Below are 25,600 nucleotides of genomic sequence, written 5' to 3' on the forward strand. Positions count from 1 at the left end.
AATCAAGGACTTTGTTATCCTACCACCAGGAGGCAATGTTTCCTATATGTTTGCCTGTCCAAAACCTATGCTTTTCGCCCTAATATGTTGGAATAAATTCGGTTTGAAAGGGCCGAAAACAGACTGCTAATTGATTCAAATTTGCTTAAAAGTAAACAATTTTCTTGTTTCTATGTAGACTCATGCTTCATTTTTTAATTAGTTTGCATTCAGCAAGTTAATTATTTTAGATTATAAATAGTATTTGTAATTATCGAGCTTTATAACTTTGTAGGTATACTGCTTGTTTTTTTTAAAGATGGGGCAATAAATAGGGATTTTACCAAGCATGATGAATAATCGTGATTTCAGTATTGACCAAAATAATCCCAAATGGATTCGAAAGGGAAATAAAAATGGGTTAATCCCATTTTTCAATTTTGTGCCTGACAGGGCAAACTCGGGGAATAGTGAAACCATTTTGGTGCTGCTTCGCCATTTCCTGCTGTTGTTATTAGCCACCTGGCTATCTTATTCAAGCAATGAATCTTCTTTACCGTGTTTTTCGTTGCCCATGTGGGTAAAAAAACAAACAAAAAACAAACAACAACAACAAAACAGGTTGCTCCAGTTTGTTGAATTCTAAGCCGTTCCTGTTGCCATGGATGAGGAATATTATAGCGGCGCGGGAGACTGGGAAGGCCCGGACGCTAACACGGTAAAACTTGTTGCTTTTTGGTCAGTTATCGTTCGCACGGAACTTGAATGGGAGCAGCGTTGAACACTGTCTTTATGCAGCAGCTGGAAACAATTGTTTATGTTCGCTGTGTTGCTACTTCCTACACCACTAATCGATATTCAGTCAATTAGCTGTGTTGTGTGCTAACTGACCAGCTGACTAAGATAGATGATTCCAATTATCCCCCTCCCAACAAATATGATCTATAATCCGTATTACTGAAATAAAACAATTCTTTTTGAGCGGGGGAGTAAAAGACAACGGTGTTTATGTTTGCTCAGATGTGCACACCCACGTGTAATTGGGGATGTGGCGGTGCTAAGCGTTAACCAATGATCATTATTGCAGTCCAGTACTGCAATTTGCAGAAACATAAGACAGTCATGCCTTTATTTTACAGGAGGATGCGTATGTTGACGTCGAAAATTTGGGGAAAATCCAAGAGGATTGTCTGAAGAAATTTTCCAGCAGGGATTACATCATGGAGCCTGCCATTTTTAACACTCTTAAAATGTATGCATCTGTCACTTTTAATGTCTGTTTTGGCAGCTCTTACTATGTTTTCCCCCCTAAAATATGACAAGCGCACTAATGTGGAGCTCCTCTTGTATTTTTGTGATAGGTATTTCCAAGCTGGAGGTTCTCCAGAGCACGTCATCCAGCTTCTATCAGAAAACTACTCGGCTGTAGCTCAGACCGTCAACCTTCTTGCAGAGTGGCTCATCCAGATGGGTCTGTAGCACTTCTCATCCTGCCCTTGCTTCTCCACTCAGTGGGCCTCATTCATTTTGCTTGATTTGCAATTTGCTTTACAGGCGTTGAACCCGCGCAAGTTCAAGAACGAGTTGAGAATCACCTGAAAAGTCTGCTGATAAAGCACTTTGACCCTCAGAAAGCAGATTCCATTTTCACAGTTGAAGGCGAGGTACAAATGGGCTCATACAAAAAAAAAGCAGAGCTGTGCTCGCTTTCTGTATTTATGGGGATGCACAGTCAGGTTGAAAAAATGCATTTAAGTAATTGTGGATGTGTTTCTAGACTCCTGCTTGGCTAGAACAGATGATCGCTCACACAACTTGGCGAGACCTTTTCTACAAGCTGGCTGAGGCTCATCCTGACTGTCTGATGCTCAACTTCACAGTGAAGGTCTGCTCACAAAAGCAATTTTCAAGTAATTTATGGATGCAGGGCCTCAGTCAAATTCAGCTGAATGTAAATGTGTGTTTTGTAGCTGATTTCAGACGCGGGCTACCAGGGCGAGATCACCAGTGTGTCGACGGCGTGCCAGCAGCTTGAGGTTTTCTCTCGGGTGTTGAGGACATCTTTAGCAACGCTGCTGGACGGAGGAGAGGAGAACCTGGAGAAGAACTTGCCAGAATTTGCTGTGAGCCACATCTTTGAGAATTTCCTACAGTTTGTATATATATACTGTAGATATAGACAGACTGTGGCACACTTTTTCTATTACAGTGTGTTAAATTCCGCCTCAGTTTACAAAACTATAAAAGATCCATTAAAGTGCTGTTCTTTTCAAATTCAGTCTTTTTAGTCCCTTAATCTTGGTTTCATTTCTCTGCTTAGAAAATGGTGTGTCACGGTGAGCACACGTACCTCTTTGCTCAAGCTATGATGTCCATCCTGGCTCAGGAGGAGCAAGGTGGCTCCGCTGTGCGCCGTATTGGTCAGGAGGTGCAGAAGTCAGCCCACAAGAGGTACTCCACAAGAGGTTCCATATTCCCCATATCATTCTGAGAGACCGTCTATTAAACAGGTCTCAAGGGGATGGAGAGTTGACACTAATGATGCACGTTAGAAAATAGAAAGTAATTTCCCAGCAATGCCGCTGTGTACGTTTTCACATAATACACTTTCAGAGCACCGGGCAGTTTTATCCCGATCTGATGGTTGTCTCATGATTATCTTTGATTGGTGTGTCTAGCGAAGGGATGTTCATTGTGTGGTTTTGTGTTTTGTCAGGGGCCACGATGCCAGTCAGATAACACTGGCGCTGGGTACGGCAGCAGCCTATCCTCGTGCCTGCCAGGCGCTCGGGGCCATGTTGTCAAAAGGAGCCCTGAATCCCGCAGATATCACCGTGCTGTTTAAGATGTTTAGCAGCATGGACCCGCCGCCTGTGGAGCTGGTGAGCAAATGTCACATGATGCGGTATAACTAAAACTGTGGAATTGTCCTTCTATTGGAATGCAGGCTTTTTGTTTCGTCCCACTTCATTCATTCATTATGAAGCGGAAGATTGACTGCAAAGAGATTTATCGATGAGCAATTCCTGTTTGTTGTTCCTCAGATCAGAGTGCCTGCTTTTCTGGACCTCTTCATGCAGTCGCTGTTCAAACCTGGCTCGAAGATCAACCAAGACCACAAGCACAAATACATCCACATCCTGGCTTACGCTGCCAGCGTGGTTGAGACGTGGAAAAAGGTTTGAACTACAAACTCCAAATCTCTTTGTTATTTTCCCCGTCATTCTGCCAATTGAAGTTGTAGTTGAAGTAATAGACCCAACAAACATTTATAGATTGAATTTATTCAAAATTAAATCCTCAACAGAGTGTTCAGGAAACAACTACGTATTGTGATGTTTAATTTATCTTCAGCAAAAAACAAACAAAACACAGATGAATCGGTCGAGTAATTAAAACAAAATATAGCAATTGTTTTCTCCCATGCGTGCATTTCAATAGATGTCAATTGTATGCAGCTTTTCATGGGCAGGCTTGGTACCATTTCCCTGTGAATAGCAGGTGTCAACAAATATATTGTTTGGAAAAAAAAAAAAAATTGGTTCCCAGAATACATTACGCGGCATAATTGATGAAGTTATGAGGACATTATTTGTCGTCGTGTGTTTGTGTTTTCTAGTAGTTGGATATGTATCATACACTAATTAACACTTATAGTATGCTTATACTTAAGTGTGACTTTTGTGTTCAATGTCCAAAGCGTTGCTTGTAAAAATTAAGATTTGCTTTGTTTAGAATGACCCAATCAACAAATGTCTTTATGTATTCATGGATACTAACTTATAATCAACAAATTTGAGCTCTTTAGCCTATTAATTGTGGCCGATGTTTGAGGGCCCTACTTATTTCAAGTCAGTTTTAACAGAAACTTAAAATTCATGGCTTCTGGATAATTTGCTTAAATGCAATAGTACTTAGCAACTATTGTAAATGCTTCTGCAAGCCAGACTTTCAGCATTCTGCAAAAGATCGATTTCACAATTTGAACTTTTTAATTGTTGATTTTTAAAATGATAGATTAATCAAGTTTCCAATACTGAGTTCGAACTCCTCGAATTTGTGGTTTTAAACTGTCACTAAGGGCCGAACTGCTCTTGGGTGTGATCTTAGAACAAGCGAGTGAACATCAACAAGGACGAGCTAAAATCCTCCTCAAAGGCCATCGAAACCGTGCACAACCTTTGCTGTAACGAAAACAAAGGCGCCACGGAGCTGGTGGCCGAGCTTGGCACGCTGTACCAGTGCATACGGTGAGCGGAAGCCCAGAAAGTTTACGTTGACGCAACCGAGCGGTGCAGTCGGACGAAACCACAACCACTTGAACGCGATTGATTTTGTCGTTCTTGCGCGCTCAGGTTCCCAGTGGTTGCCATGGGTGTTTTGAAGTGGGTGGACTGGACCGTGTCGGAACCTCGTTACTTTCAGCTGCAAACTGATCATACGCCAGTCCACTTAGCTCTGCTGGATGAGGTACGTGGAGGAAGTTGAACGCTTCCCCAAGACGGCAGCTCAACGTAGCTTTCGTTCTTGTCCCCGACAGATCTGCACGTGTCACCAGCTGCTGCATCCTCAGGTTCTCCAGCTGCTCATCAAGCTCTTTGAGACGGAACACTCGCAGCTCGATGTCATGGAACAGGCGTGTGTCTTTCGGTTCTCGACTTCAGGCATTCCAAACAGGTGACACGGTTGACTTTCCCCCTACAGCTGGAGCTCAAGAAGACCCTGCTGGATCGGATGGTTCACCTGTTGAGTCGTGGTTACGTTCTGCCTGTAGTTGGCTACATTCGCAAGTGTCTGGAGAAGCTCAACACAGACATCTCCCTCATTCGCTATTTTGTTACAGAGGTAAGGATTTTCATCTGAACTCTCGGCTCTTGATTTCAATGCACTCAAAGACAAGATTTATTATTATTTTTTTCCCTGAGCAGACATAAAAATAATGTTACTGGAATTGGTCTTTTGATCGCTGGCATTTCAGTATATATATTTGAATAAAGCTGATTTAACTGCCTGTCCTTAAAAAGGTCCTGGATGTGATCGCACCTCCGTACACGTCCGACTTTGTTCAGCTCTTCCTACCCATCCTGGAGAACGACAGCATCGCGGGAACAATCCGCACCGAAGGAGAACACGACCCCGTAGCAGAGTTCATCGGTATGAACTGGTGCTTGATTTATTCTGATGATCTTGAAATGTTTTGTGTTATCTAAATAACTTTGTTTTGTTTGACAGCTCATTGCAAGTCGAATTTCATCATGATTAACTGAGGACGTTTCATACTTTAAAGAACTGATGATGCACATCTCGGACTAGTCTGATGATCCAACTTGGCACTTTTGTGGCCGTTGGTCTACTTGGAGGTACTAGAGATGCCGATTGAGTACAGCTTCATCTCAATGGGTGAGAACACCACACAGAATCAGAAGAGACTGACTTCTTGCCAGCATCATCGTAAGAAAAGACTGAAATCCCAACGTCTGTATTGTAAAGGCACACTTTAATCAGCTTTGTAGAACTCACAGCAGCAGAACGTGACAGTGGTTCGGCATGCGTTTTTAATGATTTGGTTTATTTTTAGTTTATAATGCTAAAAGGTGATTTTTGAGTCTGCCTGTAGCTTCTACTGTGGGACGTTTGCTACGGTGTCATCCTTGTATCTTTTCCTGATTTATGTAAGAGTCTAGTTTATTTTTTTAGACCGGTCCACAGTCTGCACATCTCCAAAAATCATAACAGTGCAAGCCGTTAGGCACTGAAAAAACTCATTTTACACAAGAAAAAAAAGTCACATGTTCCCTTTTGGGTAATGATTAAAAACCTGATCCAGAAGAACTGGTGTGATCTAGATTAGGTAGTCCTTAGGGACTATCGGGTCTCCGTAGGCACAGTCCTTTTCCAGTGCCAGGTTGTAGGAACTTCCACTTCCTCCCTTGTAGGAGCTGGTGACGATCCGGAGCCAGCCCTTCTCACCCTGATCACAAACATAAGACTTTTCAACACGACACCCCGCACGCTCAAGTCATTTCACTTTGTAGCTCTCGAGACGAGCGCTTACCCACGGCTCTCCCCAGGAGTTGCGTACGATCCAGTACTCCACGCCGTTCTCCACTCCCCATCCCGCCACCGACACGATATGGTTGACAAAGGGGTCCTCCACGTACTCGGAGTAGAGGCCGCCATTATAACTGTCTAGTTTGTCTGTTGCCATGATACCACAGCTAAAAGACACAAATGTCTCAAATCACTTGCTAAGTATATGCTGCAATGCTCTACATCGGAGGTCGGGAACTCCGGTTCCCCGAGAACCATATCCTGCCTATTTTCGATGTCTCCCTCGCCTTTCACACCCGGTTCAAATAATCAGCTCATCAGCAAGCCCTGTGGATGCCTGATAACGAGCCCGATCATTTCAATCAGGTGTGGTGAACGTGAGACACATCAAAAACAGGCGGGATATGGCTCTCGGGGAACCGGAGTTCCCCCAGCCCTGCTCTACATTAAGACCATTACAGGTAAATTTCCAACCATTTGGATTTTCAGGGTATTTGTCAACAGAAAAAGAAAAATAGGAACACGACCCCCCTCCCCCCCAACACACACACAAAGGAAACAAAGCACCACCACGTTAGGAATGAACTAGCTCGTTTGTAAACATATAAAGCTAAGCAATCATGCAGGCAGAAATGTTTCAAAAATCTAAAGTATATCTTGGTTTCACCCTCGCGTGACCATTTTGAATTTCATCTTTTCAATCAATCTTGTTGGTCATCCTTATTTCCTAGAATATGTCATTCACTGAGCTTGTCTTGTATAAATTTTGCTCAACAAATAAACCTCACTTTGTCTTTGAAAACGTATTTTCTGATGTTGTATGTATCTGTAATGGAGTGTATATGCTTCATTAAATTATGGCGGAAGTGACAACGGCACACAGTGCTGCACCTGTAGCAGTCCATGGCATGCAGTTAGTGCTGCGAGGAGAGTGTATTGGTGCGCAATTGTGTCTTAATATTTCAATTTGCGGTTGTTGCGTTGAGGTAGTTCCCTTGGTTGTCGGGAGCCCACATGGTTATTTTCTGTCGTCGTTAAAGTAGCGTTTTATCGCGTGAAACATTTTTTTCCCCTCCATGGTGGAGTGGTAGTCAATTGTGTTTCTTGTGCAGGCGTTTCAACGATTGAGTGATTCACTAGTACCTTTTGTCACAGTGTGTTCTTATTCTGTTTGAGTATGTTGCTTTATGTTGGTGCGAGTTCAAGGCTTAGCGCTGTGGTGTGTGTGTGTTGCGCACTGCAATGCGTGATGCATCCAGGGATGCTCTGTGGCGAAGCGGTGTGGAGTTGCTAACAGCCACATGCACGAGTGGCCCGTCACATACGATAGTTGGAGGATAAAGGGCCTTATAATTGTCTAGATGAAGCTATTTAACTTAGTTTGACATAGCACCAAAGTAATACTTTTGAATTAAACATCACTTCTGTCTGTGCAGTGTGCACCAAAACCGCAAAGAGATGCGCTTTTCATGCTAATAACTGAGGATAGGTTGCAAAAACATTATTCAACCAACCTGATCGGTCCTCTGGCATAGATCTCCGCCATCATCTTTTCCCTCCCGCTGACCGCTCCATAATCCCCCACCTTCCACAGGGTGTAGTTGTTCACAATGTTGCATACGCCAAATGTGGTGCAGGTGCCACACTGATTGAAGGGTTTACATTCTACAATGGAGGAATGGCAAAATATGAGACAGACGTGCCTTGGCGTTTGGTCACTGTCACTCTGAAGGATGCTCACTCTGGTCTTTGGCCTGATAGTTATTGCACGTCTCATCCGGGATGCCGTGGGTGTTTGCGTACTCCCAAACTCCGCCGTGATCGCCGCCGTGGCAAGTACCGGCTTCACCGCAGTCCAACACGTGCTGCACCGAGAGGTAGGCGGACGGCCACGCCCCTTGCCGCTTAATATTAATGCGATCTGGACATAAAGAACCACTTTGGTGAAAAATGAATGTCAGATGGCCAAACTCAGGACGTTTGAGCCAAACCTGCCATCGCGCTGGTGGAACCATGAGCCCAGCATGAGCCGCAGTACTGAGGAATGTGCTGATTGCGGGTGGTGCTAACATAGTTGATACCGCCAATATTCCTCCAATCCCAAGACTTGGGCAGATCAGAAATGTTTAAATACTCGTGAGGGCGAGGTGAGGTCCTGAAAAGACAACAAATACACAAGCTGAATTTTTGTTCCTATAAATCCGTTTCTGGGCATGGAGAACATTTAATCTTACCACATTGTGAATTGCAGGAAAAAGGTATTTAAATAATTCCCTAAAATGGTGCATTGGTTGTAGGGTGTCATGATTAAAGAGAATCAGACATATACAGTACACACAGTAAAAACTGCAAGACAAATTGAGTACATAGAGTCGGTATTTGACGATTGACTCGTTCTCCTCATTTTCCACAAGAGGCGTGATCACGTTTTGCGGGTCTGTTTGCGCTTCTCTTAGAAAAACACCCTCTGGTTGTTTAATTTTTTCCGCGTCCATTTTAGAAATAATGTAAAGTGTAAGTTTCTGATGCTGAATCAATATTTCTCTTTAGTGGAGGCAGGAAGAAAACGCATCTTGAACTTCGCTTGATTACTTTTTATATTGGTATATCGTGCCAAATTTGGAGGTACATTGGAGAACACGCATACGAAGTTTTCATCCAATTTAATGTAGTCCGGACAGTGACCAGGGTTAGAAAATAGACTTTTTTTTTTCTTAAAAAAACTGATCACCGGCCATTCTATAGTTTTGAGTTGGAAACAAGGGGTAATTTAAGTGACAGTGGTCTGTAGAAAAAACAATTGTCAGGGAAAGTGGATAAAGTCATGATTAAGTAGAAAAAGAACACGAAACAAATAAACGTCATTATCAACCCAATTTGCAATGAAGTGTCTAGAAATTTGCTTCTGAAATAGTAAATTGTTGAATTTTAAGGAATGCGGCAGTTGGTGACGTACTACAGTACGTACTAGTACAGTACAGTACTATACATAACCGTCTGTACTATCGAATGACGCAAAACGATGACCCAAAAAAAACTCGTGACTGCCTCGGAGCTCTAGTTGACAACATCTGTGTAGCTAGCTAGCATAATTGTTCCGAACAACCTCCCAACTTACCTCAGTCCAAAGCCAGTTTTCCTTGGCACGGGGACATAACATGGCTCTTTCTTGTTAAAATACAGTCCGGCTGACGCAGCGGACAACAGGACAGAAAATAAAACAATAGACGCCGTGTTCGCCATTTGAGCAAGCCGCCGCACCGGTAACTTTAACGCTGACTTGGTTGTCAACATCACCTGACTGCTGACTCACAGTATTGTCGGGAGTTCAGATAGACTTGGAAGATTTCTACTGCGCCATCTTGTGGCGTGGAGGACAACCGAATTCCTTGTACAGTACTTTATCTCAACCTCTAGATGTATACGCAAGTAACAACGTACAGAGTATAATGTGGAGCCTTTGCACACTGAAAGGAAACCCCCTCAATCATGACAAACATTGTGCCTGATAATTTTCTACCATTAAAGATAAAGTGCAATGAGCATCTCATTTGCATTTGCTCGAACGTTAAACAGTGTTATTTCATTATTCATTATAGTAGTGGTAAATAGAACGCAAGAGACAACCCCGGGTGTTTTATTTCATTTACTCACTGAAGTCAAATGTAATCAAACAGAGGGCAGACTTACAACTCAAAAGACATTAACCCAAAGTGAATGAGCACTCACTTCAACAGTTTTATGTGTGTTGTGGCAGTAGCAGACTGGTCCAGAGCTTGCGAGAGCACCGTTCTCTTTCCTAAACCAGTCTTCTCCTTTTGCAGTCCTGCTCCATCTGATCTTCTAACACATTGCTGGCAGTACCCAAAGGAGACACTTGGTTCAGCATGGCGTCATCAGAAGCCTGACCGAACAGCGCCAACAGCAAAGCGACACCGAATCCTGTGGCTCGCTCCCCCTGCCAAGGCAAGCGAGTACGAAGCTCATGCTGGCTGCTTTCCACGGATTACGACCCAAAACGTTTTTCTTTAGAAAATGTGGTCGATTATAAAAGTTGTTAATACTCACAGCGTGAACGGGAGAAGCGATGTCAACGTGGACCCACACGCCGGGCCAATCAAAGCCCAAGTGTGACACGATGAAAAGACCAGCGCAGGAGCTCTGAGCATTCTCACGGTCCTGACAAAATGGAATAAGCGTCAAATAACTCAAAATAGCGACATTATTTTTCACATTTTTCAATCTGAGTCTTACTCACAGCCACAGAATTTTTCATGTCAGCAAGAGCAGAAGAGAATTCTGTGAAGTGTAGCTCGGGGCAGTAAACCAAAGGGTGGGCAAGGTCGCCGCTGCTACGCCCGGCACGCACACAAGCCGTCTCCCACTGCTCGCTGTTGGTCATCACGGCTGCGTGGTGCTTCCCTGTGGAAATTCCCTAGACAAACAAACAAACAAAAAAAAAAACATACTGTAGAAATCTCGCTGTCCCAAGGTCATGATTTGGAACAAAACGTTCACCGTACCTGAGCACCCGTCAGCGTGGCCATATCCAGAATGATATCGGCGGACAAATCTTTGCTGGCATACACCACCCCATCAGCCAACACCAACCTTCCCTCTGCATCCGTGTTGTTGATCTCCACAGTCCTTCAAAGTCATTTCGAACAAAGCTTAATTTGTGGACAGCATGAGCAAGTCGCAATGACTTGAAATACTCGAGTTACACGACGCTAGGGAACCCTTGCTCGCAATCAAGTGACACACGCTCACTTTCCAGAATAGAGTGTGTGGATATCATCGGGCCGTGTAGCTGTGGGTCCGACGGCGTTCTCTGCTAGGCAAAACACAGCGTGGAGGTTATCCTTGAAGCCCTGGGAAGCAGACGAGAGCCAAGCTTGTCACCGAAGCCCAAAAACTCAAAATCGCAGAAGCGAGGGCGCTCAAACAAAAGTTCGCTCGTTACTTGTAGCTAACCTGTTTGATGGTAGCTTGAAAAGCCCCCAAAATGGCAGCTGCTCCACCACAGTCTCGCTTCATGCCCGGCATTGTGGTCTAGGCCAAATCAAGACAAAAAGCGAAAATAAAAACTCATGTTGAGTAAACTCTTTGATTAGAACGTAAAGGCCTTTGCTTGCGCCAATAATCTCGATTGATTTGCCCATGTATATCTGTGCATATCCTCCTGACACCCAGTGGGAAAGAAAAAAAAATGATAGTACCTTCCCCTTGATGCTGAGTCCTCCGGTGTCATACACAATGCCCTTGCCCACCCATGCAATGGTTTGAGTGGCACCGTCTGGTGTGTGGCTCAAGACTGCTAATGCAGGAGGATTCTCAGCTGCCTTGCCCACGCCATAAATACCTAAAAAGGACACGGCTATGCATCAGTCTGTCATACACTTTGGGCCGACGATATTAAAATAATGATTTCTATTATGTCCACATGTGACAAGCGGTATGAGGAATTCCTCTCATCATTTTTCCAAAAGCGAAAGTGAAGCATAGAAATGTTTTTCACGTAACCCAAGTACTAAAAGTAACCTAGATAATTAACACATTACCACCAAAGCCTTTTTCTTTCAACTCCTCGCCACGAATAATCACGGGTGTTATTCCAAGTTCACTTCCCACTGCTTTGATTTCCTGAAACATATGGGGGTCCTCTTAAGTGTCTTGCCACGTATCAAAGTTGTTTGGTGTTCCTCACCTCCAAAAAGTGGTCTGTGTTCATCTCGTTACACGGCGTGTCCACAATGCGAGCTGCCAGTCGCACTCCATCTGCCGTGTTGGAGAGGCACTGGGGGAAAAGAAAAAAAAAAAATCAATTTCCTGTGACGGCGTAACATTTTCTATGAAAAATCCATATTTATCGTAGAGGCGCAACGATTAAACTCGTCAATAACCGACTATCAAATAATATCAATCAAGATGTTACATCTTCGATCAGTCGTTTAGAAACCTAAAACTTTCCAAATTCTCAGAAAAATTATCAGACTTAATATTTTTGAAAGCAGAGTGATTATTATTGCATTGAAATTAAATAATATATGTGTGTCGTTTTGGAAAGCAATGACAAAAATTTTAGTCATGTTACTGACCAAACCACTTTAACTATACTTTAACTGTATACATTTCATTGCTTTTCGTTGATAACAAAAGGCTGGGTGGGGTCAGTATTGTATTTCCACAAATCAATACTGCTGGTTCCTTAGCATTCCAGATGGCAGGTGGTCAAAATAAATAAATGTCCCACACTATACGAAGAAATAAGATAAAAAGACGACGAGCACAATGCAGTCAGTACCTCAAGCTCATTCTCATCCATCTGATTGCTGTCTTGGCCGACAATCACAAATTCGACGACGACATGCTTTTTCTCTGCCCTGCGTGAAGACGAGGAGCGTCGAGAGAAGATGGGGAATGCTCTAGATATGGCACAGGATGACGCAAACACGTCTGAGCGCTCGCACACCATCTAGAGAGAAAAAATAATACATCAGTCAGATGTCTCCATTCACAAGATGCAACAGATAAGATTGAAGAAGGCGGGAAAGAGGATTCAGCACAGGCACTGACCACGATGCATCGATTACTTCCTCCGGGCAGACACGAGCGGACCAGACGGGAGATAAAGTGGGCAGAGGAGGGGCTGTTGTGCCTGCTGACCCGTGAAGGAATTGCAGCCACCGCTGCATAGTTGAGGTACAGAGGACAGCTGTCCGTGGGCTTGGGGTTCAAAGTATTCAGGGCAGCCTGCCAAATCTGAAAGGACACTACTTCAGTTCGCATGAGAGAGAACATCACATTACATTTCAAATACATTTTTTTTTTTAAAGTATCAATAGAAGTATACAGCCAAGCTGTTTTTTTTTTTACAAAGTACTCGTTAATATTATTCTGTATCTGTACGGTTGACAGTAAACAGGCTTGAGTAATTGAAAGATGACCACGTGAGGTAATGACTGCTAGAAACCCTTGATCACAAAATCACTTTTATAGAGTTACACAAGCAGCACAGATTAAGTCCAATCTACTCAATGGGATTTTGACTACGTCATTTCATTTACTTCACCTAGGTTACAACACACACATTATCGCGACGTTAAAACATGGAAATCTTGTGAAATTGTGTTTACATGTTATATAGTAGCAGATGATTTCATGAGGCAATAAAACGCCCCAGCACGATGGCAAATGTAACATTTACTTAAACTTGAAGTTTTTTTAATCAATGATAAACGTGGAAATATGGTAAGATTATAAATCGTTCGAACTCTTAAAGTCGTGTTATCTGATGTTATCACATGGGACTACTAGTGTGCTACTCACTTAGCTCGTTTTTTTTTAGCTAAGCCTTAGCATTTTCATTAGCATTAGCTTAAGCAAGCATTCATTGTCATCCACGTACGGGTTACCTCTTTGCTGACAGCAGGCTGGAGTTTGCCTTTGATTTTGCCCCAGTCAACTTGCTGAAGGTTGCCATGCTGTCCAATTATCAAAATAGGGCGCGTCTGAGGGTCGGAGTCACCGGCAGACGCCTTGAACTCCAGCACCACGTTCGCCATTTCTGGGACTGGGACTAGCAGCTAGCAGTTTCCGAAACCGGAAGCGGTGCCGGCGGCGGAAGCCGCGAAAGGACTAAATACAGTACATAATAATGAGGCGTTTGCGTACAACTAGTATACTATAGTGCAGTATAGCATACGATAGTATAGTATAGTAGAATAGAATTTGCTGATTAATACATCTTATAGTACAAATTTAAATTACTCGATCAGTCATTGCAAAGTAGTCTTTATTTCTGAGTTAAATCCGCAGAATAGTTTATTCATAATGAAATGTCAAAAACCTGTTTGCATGGAAGAGAGTTGTTCACATCAATAACTGTCACCATTACGTGTTTTTTATTGTTTATTTTGTTAGTTTGATTAAAGTCCAAATAAAACAAGAAAGATTTTTTTTAAGTGCATACATTTTTACTAATCTTGAAACAAAGGGATTTTTAAATCACAAATAATATTTGCAGGATACTGTCAAATGTAAACACCAATGTTAGAGTGCAAATACATTAAAGCCATTTTTTGCATTAGAACTCATTGCACTAGAAAAACTAAAAGATTGACATGAGTAAATTAGCCAAATACAATAACTCCCAATTAATTTTCATGTTAAATGTAACTTAAGTGACATGTTCCAGCTAGTTAATATTTTTAGATGTAGTGTACATATTTTCTGCAACATATTTCATTTTTTACTGAATGTCAGTAAGTCTTTACAGTTTACAGTCACGTGGGGACAAGGAAATGTAGCTTTTGGATTCAGCCTCTTGAGTCACCTGTGTTAGATATGACATTAAACGTATATCAACAATACCAGTTTGTTGACAACACAGAAATGCATAATTCAAAGAGTAAATTATGTTCATCATCAACAGATCACATTTGCTGTTGTTCATGTCAAGAGTGAAATGGTTTGCAAGGTCCTTGTGCAAAACATGTACATTTAAGCATAACCATAGATTCTCTGTGACCTAATTTTTTCTTATATACTATAATAAACTAAGACATACTACTATGCCACGCCCAATATGTGCTTTGCATTGCACCACAGCATGCATGTACGTGAGGTTATGCCTTCATTTGTCAAAAAAACAAAAACACATGCTGAAATATAGTTGTGCAGATCCTGATATCAGACTAATAAGCATCTTTAGACTATGTAGTGTCTGCTACTCCTTAATTGCATAAAGAATTCAACTTACATGATGCATATTAAAAAAATAATTAAAATATTATATTAAGAAAGTACACAAGCAGAGACACGTGTGCACGCAAACATACACACATCACATGTAAACACAATCAAGCTTTTGGTTCTTAGCAGCAGAGGACAGACAAATAGCTTTTCTGCCAATGTGAGGAACTACCCAAAGGAAAAAAAAAAGAAACAGAAAATCAGCAACAATGGTTCGATAGGACGGTAGGTTGTGTGCTGTCTTCTACTTTGTATTTTATGGTTACTACTTAATTTAACTTAAACATACAGTTTGTGCTGAAGTTTTAATATTAGTTTATGTAAGACTTAAGAGACGCTGTTAGTATATGGTGATACATCAGGGGAAGCAATAGAAACGTTCACTCAGTGAGACTGGTGGAGCCCTTTTACATAGGCGTGCCGCAAGCTTTCATTGGACCCACAACTGGCAGCCATGCCGCAGTTATTCAGGGCGGGGTTGAAGCAGGAGGCTGTGTTGGTGTTGCACTCTCGAAGAGGAAAAGGCTTCATGGTGGAAAGGATCAGGGCCAGGCAGTCAGCCACTTTCTTGTTGGGGGCACAGGCCAAAGCTGGCGTGTGGCCTACAGCAGGTAACAACCACAAGCGTCATTGATTCTGCCCCATATTGCCAGCAACTGAGATGTTAAAGCGGAGGTCCAAGCCAGAAAAGTATAAGCAGAAAACACTACGTCCCTGCTTTACAGCAGCGCCTACCCGATACTACAATAACGCTCCCTCACTCAGTCTGTCGTGGAGTTTTAACAAGTCCTGTTAATATTCGGTCTTGTTCCCCTGCAAATAAAGTTACTTTACTTACATTAAATCATTGCTCGTCATTCTACAATCTACATTGACAGTCATGGCTTTAGATAAGGGCATTTTGGCCCAAAAGTATACACAGCGTCAACAACTCTTCTTCAAAATTCTTACAGATGTTGACGATATGGTGACTGAGAGTGTGAGTGACATTTATGTAGATGGATAAAACGGGTATCACAAAACATTAAATCGAATTCTGCGTTTGGACTGGTGGGAGAACTTAAAATATATTATCGTGATCATTTTGGGGAGGCTGACATCCTTTTTAAATGTTACCAATTAGATTTGGTAATATCGCTTACCTTCGCCATCCACAGCCATGACCGCTGCTCCTCTGCTGAGTAACACCTGCACAACTGTCGCCAGACCTTTCCTTGCAGCGATGTGAAGTGGCCTGGTCGAGTAAAGGGACGGAACTATGAAGTTCAACTGTGGAGTGTTGCGGAACAGCAGCTGACTCAGACAACTCACATTTGAAGTGCGCTATTTGTCGCATTTATGAGGGAGTGATCACTGATTTCTCCTAGAAGCAACAGGGCGCACATCTCGTGACCCTGTGGAATAAATGACATTGCAGTAGACTAAAAATGACTAAAAGCTTCGTATTCAAAAGTCAAAATGGAGCCTCGCCATATTGATGTTTTAATTAATCGAGGATGCAAACATTATCATGCCACTGAGTGCCTAATATTTCATGCACTTATGTTTGTGTGTTTGACCTTAGTGCACGCTAAGTGAAGGGCTGTGTTATTATTGACATCCACCAGGGTCAGGTCTGGCTTCGCCTTGTGCAGCAAGAATTCTGAAATGCATAAAAAAAACTTTTCATCTTGACTTGAGGTTCCCTTGAGAAGTGACCTGTTATCGTGAGGAACCAGTTTCTGTGTGCAAACAAGGGGTACATTCAATGTGAACTTGAAAAGAATGTGACGAATAGGAGCAAATTTGTGCCTGAAGGACTCCTGCTGTAATTTTCTAAGTATGAGAGGAAAAATGTTTACACTCAGCATGGACACATACCAACAGCCATGGTATGTCCAGAGTCAGCGGCAATCATTAGCGCTGAGCACCCACTGTGGTCCACAGCATCCAGCTCTGCCCCAAGGGCCAGGAGCAGTTGGAGGCCAGGAACAGTTCCTGAATAGGCGGCCGCATGCAGCGGAGTTCTGCAATCATAAAACAGGGATGGACACAAAAAAAAAACAAAAAAACACCACAGGGACAGGACATCCAAAACAAATGATTATTTTTTTAAATCAGACTCAAGAATTCTGAAATACAGAGGTGCAATGATAAATTGACGAGTTGACTATCAAACTAATTTATCATTGATGAATTAATTTTAGCTTCTCGAGAGGAAATGTTGTCTAATTTCTTTAGTCCTTCATGATTAGCATTGTGTTGAATCAGAATAAGATTGCAGAACTTGCACACGTGTGCTTTAACTTTGGAAAACAATAATCAGAAACCAAATCATAATTCAAATTTCTAGTGAATTTTATACTATTTCTGCAAAGTAATGGAACCTAAAACATGTTTTAATCTAAAGAATCAATGTAAAAAATTGAACAAATTGGTTATGTAATTAATCATTAGTTGCAGCCCTTGCAGAAAAATATTTTGACCGACGAATTGAATGATGTGTCCCTTATAAAACAAGCAGTGATCATGTTTAAATGCTATAAAATTGTCTAACTATAGTATTAGCTGCATGTTTGAAGATAGATTTTCATGGCAAAAAAAAGCAGAACGCACCTTCCTTTGGCGTCACTAATTTTAACTATTTGAGGACCAACTGTTTTTACAAGGAGTCCAGCAGCAACATCATGTCCTTTAATTCTGCAAAGAGAAAAAAGCAAACATACAGTCCACTCAATTCTTCTAAATTATTTCTAGTTGATAAACATTTTGAAAAGGACTCACAAAGCACAATGCAACGGGTTGAAAGAATTTCCTTCCTGGTTGCCAAAAAGCTTGTTCTCAAGTAAAATGCGTAAACATCCCTCATGACCTACACAGGACAAAAATGGACAAGTTATTTAAAAGCAAACTTGTGCAAAAACACAATTTAGAGAAAAGAATTTCATTAATTTGACGTGGATGTTTTTTTCTTTTTGCGTCCTTGTCATCCTGTACAGGAAAAAACACTGGCGATAAAAGATAGGAAGGATTTTTTGCTTCATTGGAACAGTCGAGGCTGTTGTCTGTTGTTCATTAAATGCCAATGAATCTTTTTTTTTTTAATTGCACTTATTTCCATCTTCTTAATGATTACCATGGTAGGCAGCCCAATGAGTGGGTGTGTAGCCTCTGTAATCCAACATGGAGTCCAGAGGGTCTGCTTTCACAGCAGCTTGGAGTAAAGTGTGCAGCAGCTGCGTGTGTCCGCAGGACGCTGCAAGGTGCAGCGCCGTCCTTCCCCGAGAGTCTCGACACAGAGCGTAGGCGCCGTGTTCCAATAAAGCTGACACACTGTCATTACTACCCAGCATGGCCTGCAGGGCGAGGACAGAGACTGAAATACTCTAAAGACAAGGGACAAAGGCATCCGCATACTAACGTACAGCTCGATGTAATGCAGTGAAGCCCTTTTTATCACCAGCATCTGGATCGGCTCCTTTTTCTAACAGGATGTGGATACAATCTGTGTGACATCCCAGAGCTGCCAACATGAGCGCAGTCCTGCAATTTAAAAAAAAAAAAAAAAAAAGGCACAATTAGGTCAATTTAATTTGCACATGCGGTGGACTTGCATGAGTGTGAACAGTATGCATTAGTTTTGTGCAATTAAAACCATTAGCAAGCCTGTCTACCACCTCAACTGGACTCAGTAAGCTGCCACAATAACAGTTGCTCTTTCTAAAAGATAGAGTAAATAAGCCTAAGAATATGGCTAACTTATTTGTCCAAAAATAATATAAAAAAGAAGTGACTCACTGTCCTTGTGTGTCTTGACTGTCAATAATGTCAGCACTTTGTTTTGTATTCACCAGCAAAAGCAGACAGTCCACATGGCCCTCTGCAGCTGCACATGCATAAAAACACTCTTTAAAAAAACGAGCATTGCTAACAATAAAAATGATTCTTTTTCATCAAACCCAACCTGCAGCATGGAGAGCAGTTCTCTTGTGCTTCTGCTCTTTTGGCGTGCAGGAAGCTTGATGTTCCAGTAGCACCTCCACACATGAGGTAAAGCCTCTCTGAGCCGCGAGGTGGAGGGCCGTTTGCCCCTCAATGTCTCGCACATCCAGACTCACTAACGTCTCACACAGCAGACGGAGGGCCTCGCAGTGACCATAATACGCCTGTCAACACACCGCAAGTGTTGCAACAGGCAATGGTTCACAAGCTGCAAGACATCCATGATGGATTTGCGCTACTCACAGCTAAGTGCAGCGGACTAACAGGAATATTACTTTCAGCCTCTTCTAGACAGTTGAAAGAAATCACCAGGAGCTTGAAATAGGAAATAACAAACTTTGCTGAACCAGGCAATGAATAAAAAATGCTATCTCTGAAACAAAAATGTAGCACCGACCATTTCCAAATGCTGCTTGTTGCCGTAAGCTGCTGCGTAGTGGACAGCGCTGTAACCTTTTGTGTTCTTTAGAGTTGGATTTCCGCCGCTGTCCAGCAAATACTCCAAACACCTGAACACAAAGAAACATCAGGAACCTCCCAAAGTTCTAAATCCTCTATTTAGTAATCAAAGAAAATGCTGCACTGTGTTTAGAAATCTGTCTATATTTTCCTGAGACTCAGCCTATTCATTCGTGTCCACTGTCGTGTTCATTTTGTCAACAAGACAGCAAATTTAATAGATTCCCACTCATTAGAGCGGCAACAATTAATTGACAACTACTCGATTATCAAATTATTAATCATTTGTATTGAAAACTAATTTAATTTAAAATTGTTGAAATCCTTGGCATTTCAGCCACTCACTAGTGTTCTCCCACTTTTGTGTCACATAATCAGCGTTATGTTTTTGCTGAATCAACTAAAACATTTGTCAATATTTGCTCTTTGGAGAAAAAATATAAAGTACTGTAATTATTCCTCTGAGATTTTACGGACAAAACAAATAACAGAATCTTAGGTCATTTGTAATTGCACTGTCAATTTGAAAGTTTTTTCTTTTTAAATCTCAATCATCAGTTAATCAACAAATGAAATGACATATTCATCGATCTTTAAAACAATTGTTTTTTTACAGCCCTAGTTCTCATAAAAAAAAGTGTGACATACAGAGAGGCTTCTTGTTCCTTTTCCACACTGCAGTCAGAGCTCGTCTCCCCTCTGGGTAACCAAAAAATTGACAATGAATATTCTTTCAATTGCAAATAAACTGACAGCATTCATGCATTTTTGCCATTGCCCAGGACTTCACCCAAAGAACGTGTGTGATGCCGCAGCATAGTGTAGAGGGCTGCACCCCATCAGGTCCAACTCATTGATCTCCGAGCCGCCTCTCACCAGGGTAATTGTACACTGGCTATTACCGCTGGCTGCAGCGTAGTGCAAAGGAGATCTGCAGGGCGAAACAGGAAATAGTGCGAACAATAAACATAAATAAATAACTTGGCAGCTCTGCAGCATGAAATGGTATTTTTCTTACCTTCCCAAATGATCCTTTACATCGAGTTCTGCTCCACTGTTCAGCAACATGTTCAGGCAGTCGACATTTCTGCCAAAACCACCAGAAACATGTTCATTTATAACAAGTTGCGTCTGCCAACTGTAACAAGATTGTGTATGTATGTGTGTGTGTTACCCTCCAAATGCCGCTGAATGCAGACATGTCCTCCCAAGTTCATCCTGCGTGTTTATATCAAATGCAAAGGATGGAATCTGGCAGCTTGTCGTTGAGTGGACAATGTTGTAATATTGGCCTGTATCATATACAGCGCAAACAAAAGTGCTCTAAGTAAATGTCGTAAGAGAACATCACTTGAGTAATAAAGACCAAAATGTCTCACCATTTGTGAGCAACTTGCGACAGCAGTCTGAAAAGCCATACAGCGATGCCAAGTGTAATGGAAGCATCCCATGGATCCCCTTTCTGCAGACAGTCAAATTCTCCATTTTTTTTGTTATAAAGATAAAGTCCTCAAAGGGGAAGTGAACCCAAAACTTGCCTTTATAATACTACAGTATGTTCTAGGTGCTCCTACTACTCTCAACATTGCATCATTCAGAATTCTGATTAATATTGTGTTTGTGGAATATAATTCAGCAGCAAGATCTGTTGAAGAAACCCTAGGATGTTTTCTGTGAATTACTAACAGTATTTTCTCTTCTTTCAATGGAAGCTGAAACAAAAATACATATTATTTACAACTCATTTCATTATTTTTCTGACATACTATATGTGTACTACGATGGCTTAACCTTCTGTCATTGTGAAATATTAATTGATATGCAAATCATTCAGAAATTCATAATTGATTTCATTGGAATCAAGCAGACAGGTCCCTTTTGTCTGTTATTTTTTTTTATTTCCTATTTTTTTCAAAATCAATATTCCTTACTCCCAAGCCTGCAATTTTTTACATTTTATTGTCCAATCTAAAAAGTTGAACATGACTTGCAGTTTTCAAAGGTGTTTTTTTTTCCCCTTTGGTTTTACTGTTCTACAGTCAGCTTATTGCCTGAATCATGATGCTAAATGGTCAACCATGTGCACATTCAATAACACTAGCCAAAAATGTCCATCTTTTCAGCAAGATTACATAATATGAGGTTTGCACACACATTTCTTACTTGTAGTTTAAAAAAATGGGCGAGCTTCATCAACATATACATTTCTAAAAGGTTTAATTTCACTGCAAAAGTTTCTACATCATCATTTCAGTATAGTGTGAGTATTTTAACCACCTCTGTAATATTCAACCATCAATTCATTGATTAAGAAGGGAATCACACTTTGTAAATATAGTCCATATAACAGTATTAATTTATAAAACTTTTCAGTGTTGAAACACAACTTTACCTGGCTTTGTCAGCACCATTAGTCAGCAAGGTGCTGATCAACAACTCCTGGCCATATCGGGCAGCAACATGCAGAGGAGTGTTGCCGTATATGTCAACACAGTCAATTTCACCACCTGACAGAAGGCAAAAATAATGGACACACTTTTAGTTTTCGGACACGTGCCAAAGATACATGACATGGGCATCAGATCCCCTTTTGACAATGGCATTTTTTTTTTACCATTTTGAATAAGAATCTGGGAGCCTGTGAAGCGCCCATGCATAGCAGCCATATGCAAAGGGCTCTTCCCTTCTTTACTCTGTTGAAGAAAAAAAAAATAAGTTAGAAGCGTTGAGATGCGACTTCAATTATTTTCACAATTTTTCCCCTTTTAACCTGCATGTTGACATCGGCCCCATTGTTAATAAGCAGCTCAACACACAGCACTCCACTGGAGGAGGCAGCAGCCAAGTGAAGAGGAGAGATCCCCTGGTGGTTGGGTTGGTTGATGTTAGCTCCACAGTTGATCAGTTCATAAGCCACCGTCTCCTGGCCTGTGTGGCAGGCCATGTGAAGCGCTGCGTTCCCAAATGTGTTTGTATCATCAGTCTGGAAGGCAGGGGAGGAAAAGAAGTATAACTTTTTTGGCTTGTAGCTTGAGAAGAAAAAAAAATACAATCAAAGCTCTGAAGCTCAATGTCCTTTTTGTTGTCCACTACAGTAGTTCTCGAACATTTTAAAATAATGTACCCCTAAGTAGTTATTTTTAAGTCAAGTAAGCCCTTAACCAGGATGAAAACAATTGAGATGAAAAAAAAAGAAACAACAACCATTAAACTTTAGGACCATGGTTGTGGTGGTATCGCTAGATCACAGGTGTCAAACTCAAGGCCCGGGGGCAGATCCGGCCCGCCGCATCATTTTATGTGGCCTGTGAAATGCTGATGTGACTTAAATTTTCTGGCTAAAATACCAAACTTGCAGGTTGTCTTCAACTTTTAAAAGTTTTTAGGGAAAAAAAAAACATTTTTTGCAATCTTTCTTTTGAACAGTTTTTACTGGCCTCTGGTTGAAATACGAATCATAAAACTATACCTCTACTCCCAGTTCCAAAAGATATTTGACCACATCTAAATGTCCACTGATTGATGCAGCATGTAACGGAGTGTAGCCATGTTTGTCTTTGCATGTCACATTGGCATTGTGAGACAACAGCATCTTCAGAATGTCCAAATGTCCTGGGGGGGATTAAAAAGTAGATATTATGGCACAGAGTAGACACATTCATTAATTCGTAAGCCATGCCCATTTACACAAATTGAGTGCAGATTTACATTCCGCTCCTATCATTCAGTTGTTAATGTGTGAATGTTAAACTCCTGAGGTGATTTGTGTTATGCTCCCTCAGCTACATGTTGATTTATTATTTACATTCCTAGGCAACAAATAACTGTCTACTATAGTCTCTATTTTAGAGTTAGGAAGTGATAAACACTTGTGTAAGTGAAGTACGCAACAGAAGTGTGAACACACACTAAGAGCTGTTTACTTGGCATCACATGTTATTAGTAGGGGGTTAATAAACAAACCCTGCAGGGGAGGGTTGTACTGCACACAGCTTTATTTATAGTTGCTGGGACTACAGTAACCTTTGTGTTTAAATAGTCACAGGAAGCCTTCCGCAATTATCTTCCAAAAGGTCTCAGATTTTTCATTTGAGAACATGCTTTAAAGAGTGATTTTTTTTTTTATACAACAACTTTGGTGTTTACTTGTTGAGTTGCAGTATTTGTTAAAGGCGATAATACATTGAAAACCACTTACCAAGGTATGCAGCCCAGTGGATTGGCTGCCTCTCTTTTTTATCTTTGCCGCTCGCATTGGCACCCTTGCTGAGAAGCAAGTTCACCATCTACAGAAAGTTTGCAATGGCTGTCAGTTTGTAATGGAAAATTGTACTTTCGCCAATGATCGAATGTCTTTTAGAAAGTGTACCTCTCCATGGCCGCTGTGTGCTGCATGATGCAAAGGTGTTCTTCCTGAGCGGTCATAAACATCCAGGCTGCACACATGAGGTATCAGTGACTCAGCACAGCCTGTGGCCCAACTTGCTGCAGCCATGTGTAGTGGCGTGTGCCAGAATTTGTCCCGTGTGTTGATCTCTGCACTGTGCTTTAGCAGCAGCTCCACAGCCATCTGAAGATATGGCCAAAAAAAAAAAATAGATAATAAAGGAAAATCCAATAAAAGAACTGGTGCAGAACCCAATTAATAGACTGAGCATACTTCATTTCTGGAGGCAGCTGCTCGATGCAAAGGAGTCAACAAACCCTGGTCTTTAGCGTTGACATAAGCACCTATTAGAAAAACCAAAAAAAAAGACCTTACAATATGTTTATGAAGTGTTTTAGTGACTCTTTATACTATATACAGTACCTGCGCTGATAAGTAGCTCCATAATGTGAACGTCACCAAGGTAAGCAGCAGCATGAAGGGGTGTGCTTTGTGCATGATCCTGTGGAAGACATCACTAAATCATTACCTTACAAATATTATAAAATTGTACCCAGAAAACAAACAAACAAACAAACAAACAAATACTGTATGAATATTACCAATGAATTGACATCTTCTCTATGGCTTAACAAAAACGTCACTTCTTCAGTATTTCGGCTGAAAATAGCCTGGATCAGCGGACTCTGTACAAGGGAGTTGACAAGCAAAAAGAAGGAATTTTAAGCAAACCTTAAGACAGTATGAAATAGCTATTGATTATTCCACACCAGAGCAACAATGTAGATATGACCCTGTACACCACTTATGCAGAAAGGACCAAATATTCAGGAGACATAAACTACGACTTAAAAAAATTATAAACAGATTACATTTTAAATACAATGCAAAACATAAATAAGATGCACCGTGATGTCGATGCATGGAACTCGACGCGACGGACATCGGTCTGATTGACACGGGATGACTATTTTTTTTTCTCCTAAATTTGTTAGGTAAAGTTCTACTGAGTTTAGGTGTACTTATGGGTAAAATTACATAATTGTCTTTTTGACGGCTTGTGGTTCCTGGAAAAAAAGCAAAAGCGTCAACTTAATAACATTGAGTCGTATGAACTATGCGGTGTTAATCGTATTAGTTTTTCGACTTTGCATAATAAAAGCATAAAAAACAACAAAGTTCAGCAGAGCAATAGAAACACAAACGCAAATGCTGTCAAGCAAAACGTAAATTAGACGCTTGTAGTATCACGGTTGTTATAACATAGCCGCATGCTCGTTGGAACGCAAACTTTGCTCGAAATGTCGCCTAATCAACCGGCTGTGTTACAAAGTTGGGAAACAACCAAGATTTCAGTCAACACAATTATTTTCACCAACCTGATCCTTGATATCTCGATACTCCATTCCTAAATTCTCCTGTTGGCTCTTTCATTCACACGGTCTGGTTTTACTGTACATGTTATTCAATGCCAGCTCGTTAGCCTCGTTAGCGAGTGCGTTACTCCGTTAGTCCGTTTATACGGAGTGGAAAAAATATCGCGAGACGTCACAAAAACGTTATGCCAAATTTAAGTGTAAAATAATAACTACAGAGTGACTCTATTTATGACATTTATGTCTAATAAAAACAACCACAGAATCTCAGAATTTTAACACATTCATACATTCTAAATAGTTTAAAATTAACGAGCACGCTTTTACTCTCAAACTGTTAAAATACTTGCGCAGCGTTGTTAACAGTTTACTATCCACTGACTCACATATTATGTGACCAGCAATGCCGTGATGTTACCATCGGGGAAGAGAAGTTATCGGGCGGCCACCTTCCGTTGCCTCTAGCCCTGGGTTGTGCGAATGGGAGCCATATCACCGGTTTGAAAGCGTTTTCAAATGTTCTCCCTAAAATTAAATCTCTAGTGCTAGTCAAAGATTTGTTTGCATCATGTGGTCCGGACCTTCAAATAGAAGCAAAACATATTGGAACAAA

The 25,600-nt window shown here is 41.3% G+C and overlaps 4 protein-coding genes across 4 annotated transcripts; 1 reads left to right on the forward strand and 3 right to left on the reverse strand.

Annotated features, from left to right (window-relative positions):
- Positions 1–464: 464 nt before the first annotated feature.
- nelfcd (negative elongation factor complex member C/D) lies at positions 465–6,836 on the forward strand. The gene is made up of 16 exons (XM_088423476.1): positions 465–697; positions 1,119–1,231; positions 1,341–1,450; positions 1,534–1,643; positions 1,757–1,864; positions 1,950–2,102; positions 2,300–2,430; positions 2,696–2,861; positions 3,024–3,158; positions 4,090–4,229; positions 4,335–4,449; positions 4,520–4,615; positions 4,684–4,824; positions 5,004–5,133; positions 5,212–6,259; positions 6,456–6,836. The coding sequence occupies exons 1-15, from the start codon at positions 641–643 to the stop codon at positions 5,244–5,246; spliced, it is 1,740 nt and encodes a 579-aa protein (XP_088279602.1). The 5' UTR covers positions 465–640; the 3' UTR covers positions 5,247–6,259; positions 6,456–6,836.
- ctsz (cathepsin Z) lies at positions 5,456–9,342 on the reverse strand. Its single transcript, XM_088423477.1, has 6 exons — positions 9,149–9,342; positions 8,022–8,185; positions 7,772–7,951; positions 7,545–7,695; positions 6,035–6,197; positions 5,456–5,950 (listed from the first exon to the last, which is right to left on the reverse strand). Exons 1-6 carry the CDS (start codon positions 9,322–9,324, stop codon positions 5,822–5,824), a joined length of 963 nt encoding a protein of 320 aa, XP_088279603.1. The 5' UTR covers positions 9,325–9,342; the 3' UTR covers positions 5,456–5,821.
- Positions 9,343–9,661: 319 nt separating this feature from the next.
- Positions 9,662–13,646, reverse strand: npepl1 (aminopeptidase like 1). Its single transcript, XM_088423573.1, has 12 exons — positions 13,446–13,646; positions 12,607–12,792; positions 12,335–12,505; positions 11,738–11,827; positions 11,592–11,673; positions 11,250–11,392; positions 11,005–11,082; positions 10,801–10,901; positions 10,554–10,677; positions 10,289–10,465; positions 10,099–10,209; positions 9,662–9,988 (listed from the first exon to the last, which is right to left on the reverse strand). The coding sequence occupies exons 1-12, from the start codon at positions 13,593–13,595 to the stop codon at positions 9,830–9,832; spliced, it is 1,572 nt and encodes a 523-aa protein (XP_088279699.1). The 5' UTR covers positions 13,596–13,646; the 3' UTR covers positions 9,662–9,829.
- A 282-nt stretch (positions 13,647–13,928) lies between these two features.
- On the reverse strand, positions 13,929–25,175 carry ankrd52b (ankyrin repeat domain 52b). Its single transcript, XM_088423905.1, has 28 exons — positions 24,991–25,175; positions 24,214–24,297; positions 24,035–24,113; positions 23,885–23,955; positions 23,594–23,794; positions 23,423–23,510; positions 22,694–22,836; positions 21,995–22,207; positions 21,839–21,917; positions 21,617–21,731; positions 20,604–20,686; positions 20,399–20,516; positions 20,243–20,311; positions 20,015–20,155; positions 19,873–19,923; positions 19,163–19,274; positions 19,009–19,080; positions 18,728–18,929; positions 18,562–18,649; positions 18,189–18,306; positions 17,900–18,119; positions 17,548–17,635; positions 17,380–17,463; positions 16,645–16,790; positions 16,344–16,426; positions 16,096–16,178; positions 15,927–16,018; positions 13,929–15,386 (listed from the first exon to the last, which is right to left on the reverse strand). The coding sequence occupies exons 1-28, from the start codon at positions 25,015–25,017 to the stop codon at positions 15,169–15,171; spliced, it is 3,168 nt and encodes a 1,055-aa protein (XP_088280031.1). The 5' UTR covers positions 25,018–25,175; the 3' UTR covers positions 13,929–15,168.
- Between the last annotated feature and the right edge of the window lie 425 nt (positions 25,176–25,600).

The sequence above is a fragment of the Hippichthys cyanospilos genome, chromosome 9, assembly GCF_059441005.1.
Source record: "Hippichthys cyanospilos isolate Australia breed blue-spotted pipefish chromosome 9, RoL_Hcya_1.0, whole genome shotgun sequence".
Classification (NCBI taxonomy): domain Eukaryota; kingdom Metazoa; phylum Chordata; class Actinopteri; order Syngnathiformes; family Syngnathidae; genus Hippichthys; species Hippichthys cyanospilos.

Bases quoted from the DNA above. Each gene is read 5' to 3' on its own strand.
- npepl1 (XM_088423573.1), bottom strand. From the start codon at position 13,595: ATGGCGAACGTGGTGCTGGAGTTCAAGGCGTCTGCCGGTGACTCCGAC. The intron at 11,674-11,737 runs GTGAGGAACACC...CATATGTTTCAG, and splicing joins ACACAGACCACTTTTTGGAG to GAAATCAAAGCAGTGGGAAG. The intron at 10,902-11,004 runs GTTAGCTACAAG...TCTGCTTCCCAG, and splicing joins TTCAAGCTACCATCAAACAG to GGCTTCAAGGATAACCTCCA.
- ctsz (XM_088423477.1), bottom strand. From the start codon at position 9,324: ATGTTGACAACCAAGTCAGCGTTAAAGTTACCGGTGCGGCGGCTTGCT. The intron at 7,696-7,771 runs GTGAGCATCCTT...CCTCCATTGTAG, and splicing joins CTATCAGGCCAAAGACCAGA to AATGTAAACCCTTCAATCAG. The intron at 5,951-6,034 runs GTAAGCGCTCGT...GTTTGTGATCAG, and splicing joins ACTCCTGGGGAGAGCCGTGG to GGTGAGAAGGGCTGGCTCCG.
- nelfcd (XM_088423476.1), top strand. From the start codon at position 641: ATGGATGAGGAATATTATAGCGGCGCGGGAGACTGGGAAGGCCCGGAC. The intron at 2,103-2,299 runs GTGAGCCACATC...TTCTCTGCTTAG, and splicing joins AGAACTTGCCAGAATTTGCT to AAAATGGTGTGTCACGGTGA. The intron at 5,134-5,211 runs GTATGAACTGGT...TTTGTTTGACAG, and splicing joins CCCCGTAGCAGAGTTCATCG to CTCATTGCAAGTCGAATTTC.
- ankrd52b (XM_088423905.1), bottom strand. From the start codon at position 25,017: ATGGAGTATCGAGATATCAAGGATCAG. The intron at 20,517-20,603 runs GTGAGACATTTT...TATATGATACAG, and splicing joins TCGCAAGTTGCTCACAAATG to GCCAATATTACAACATTGTC. The intron at 18,120-18,188 runs GTACGTTAGTAT...CTCGCCCTGCAG, and splicing joins TCACTGCATTACATCGAGCT to GCCATGCTGGGTAGTAATGA.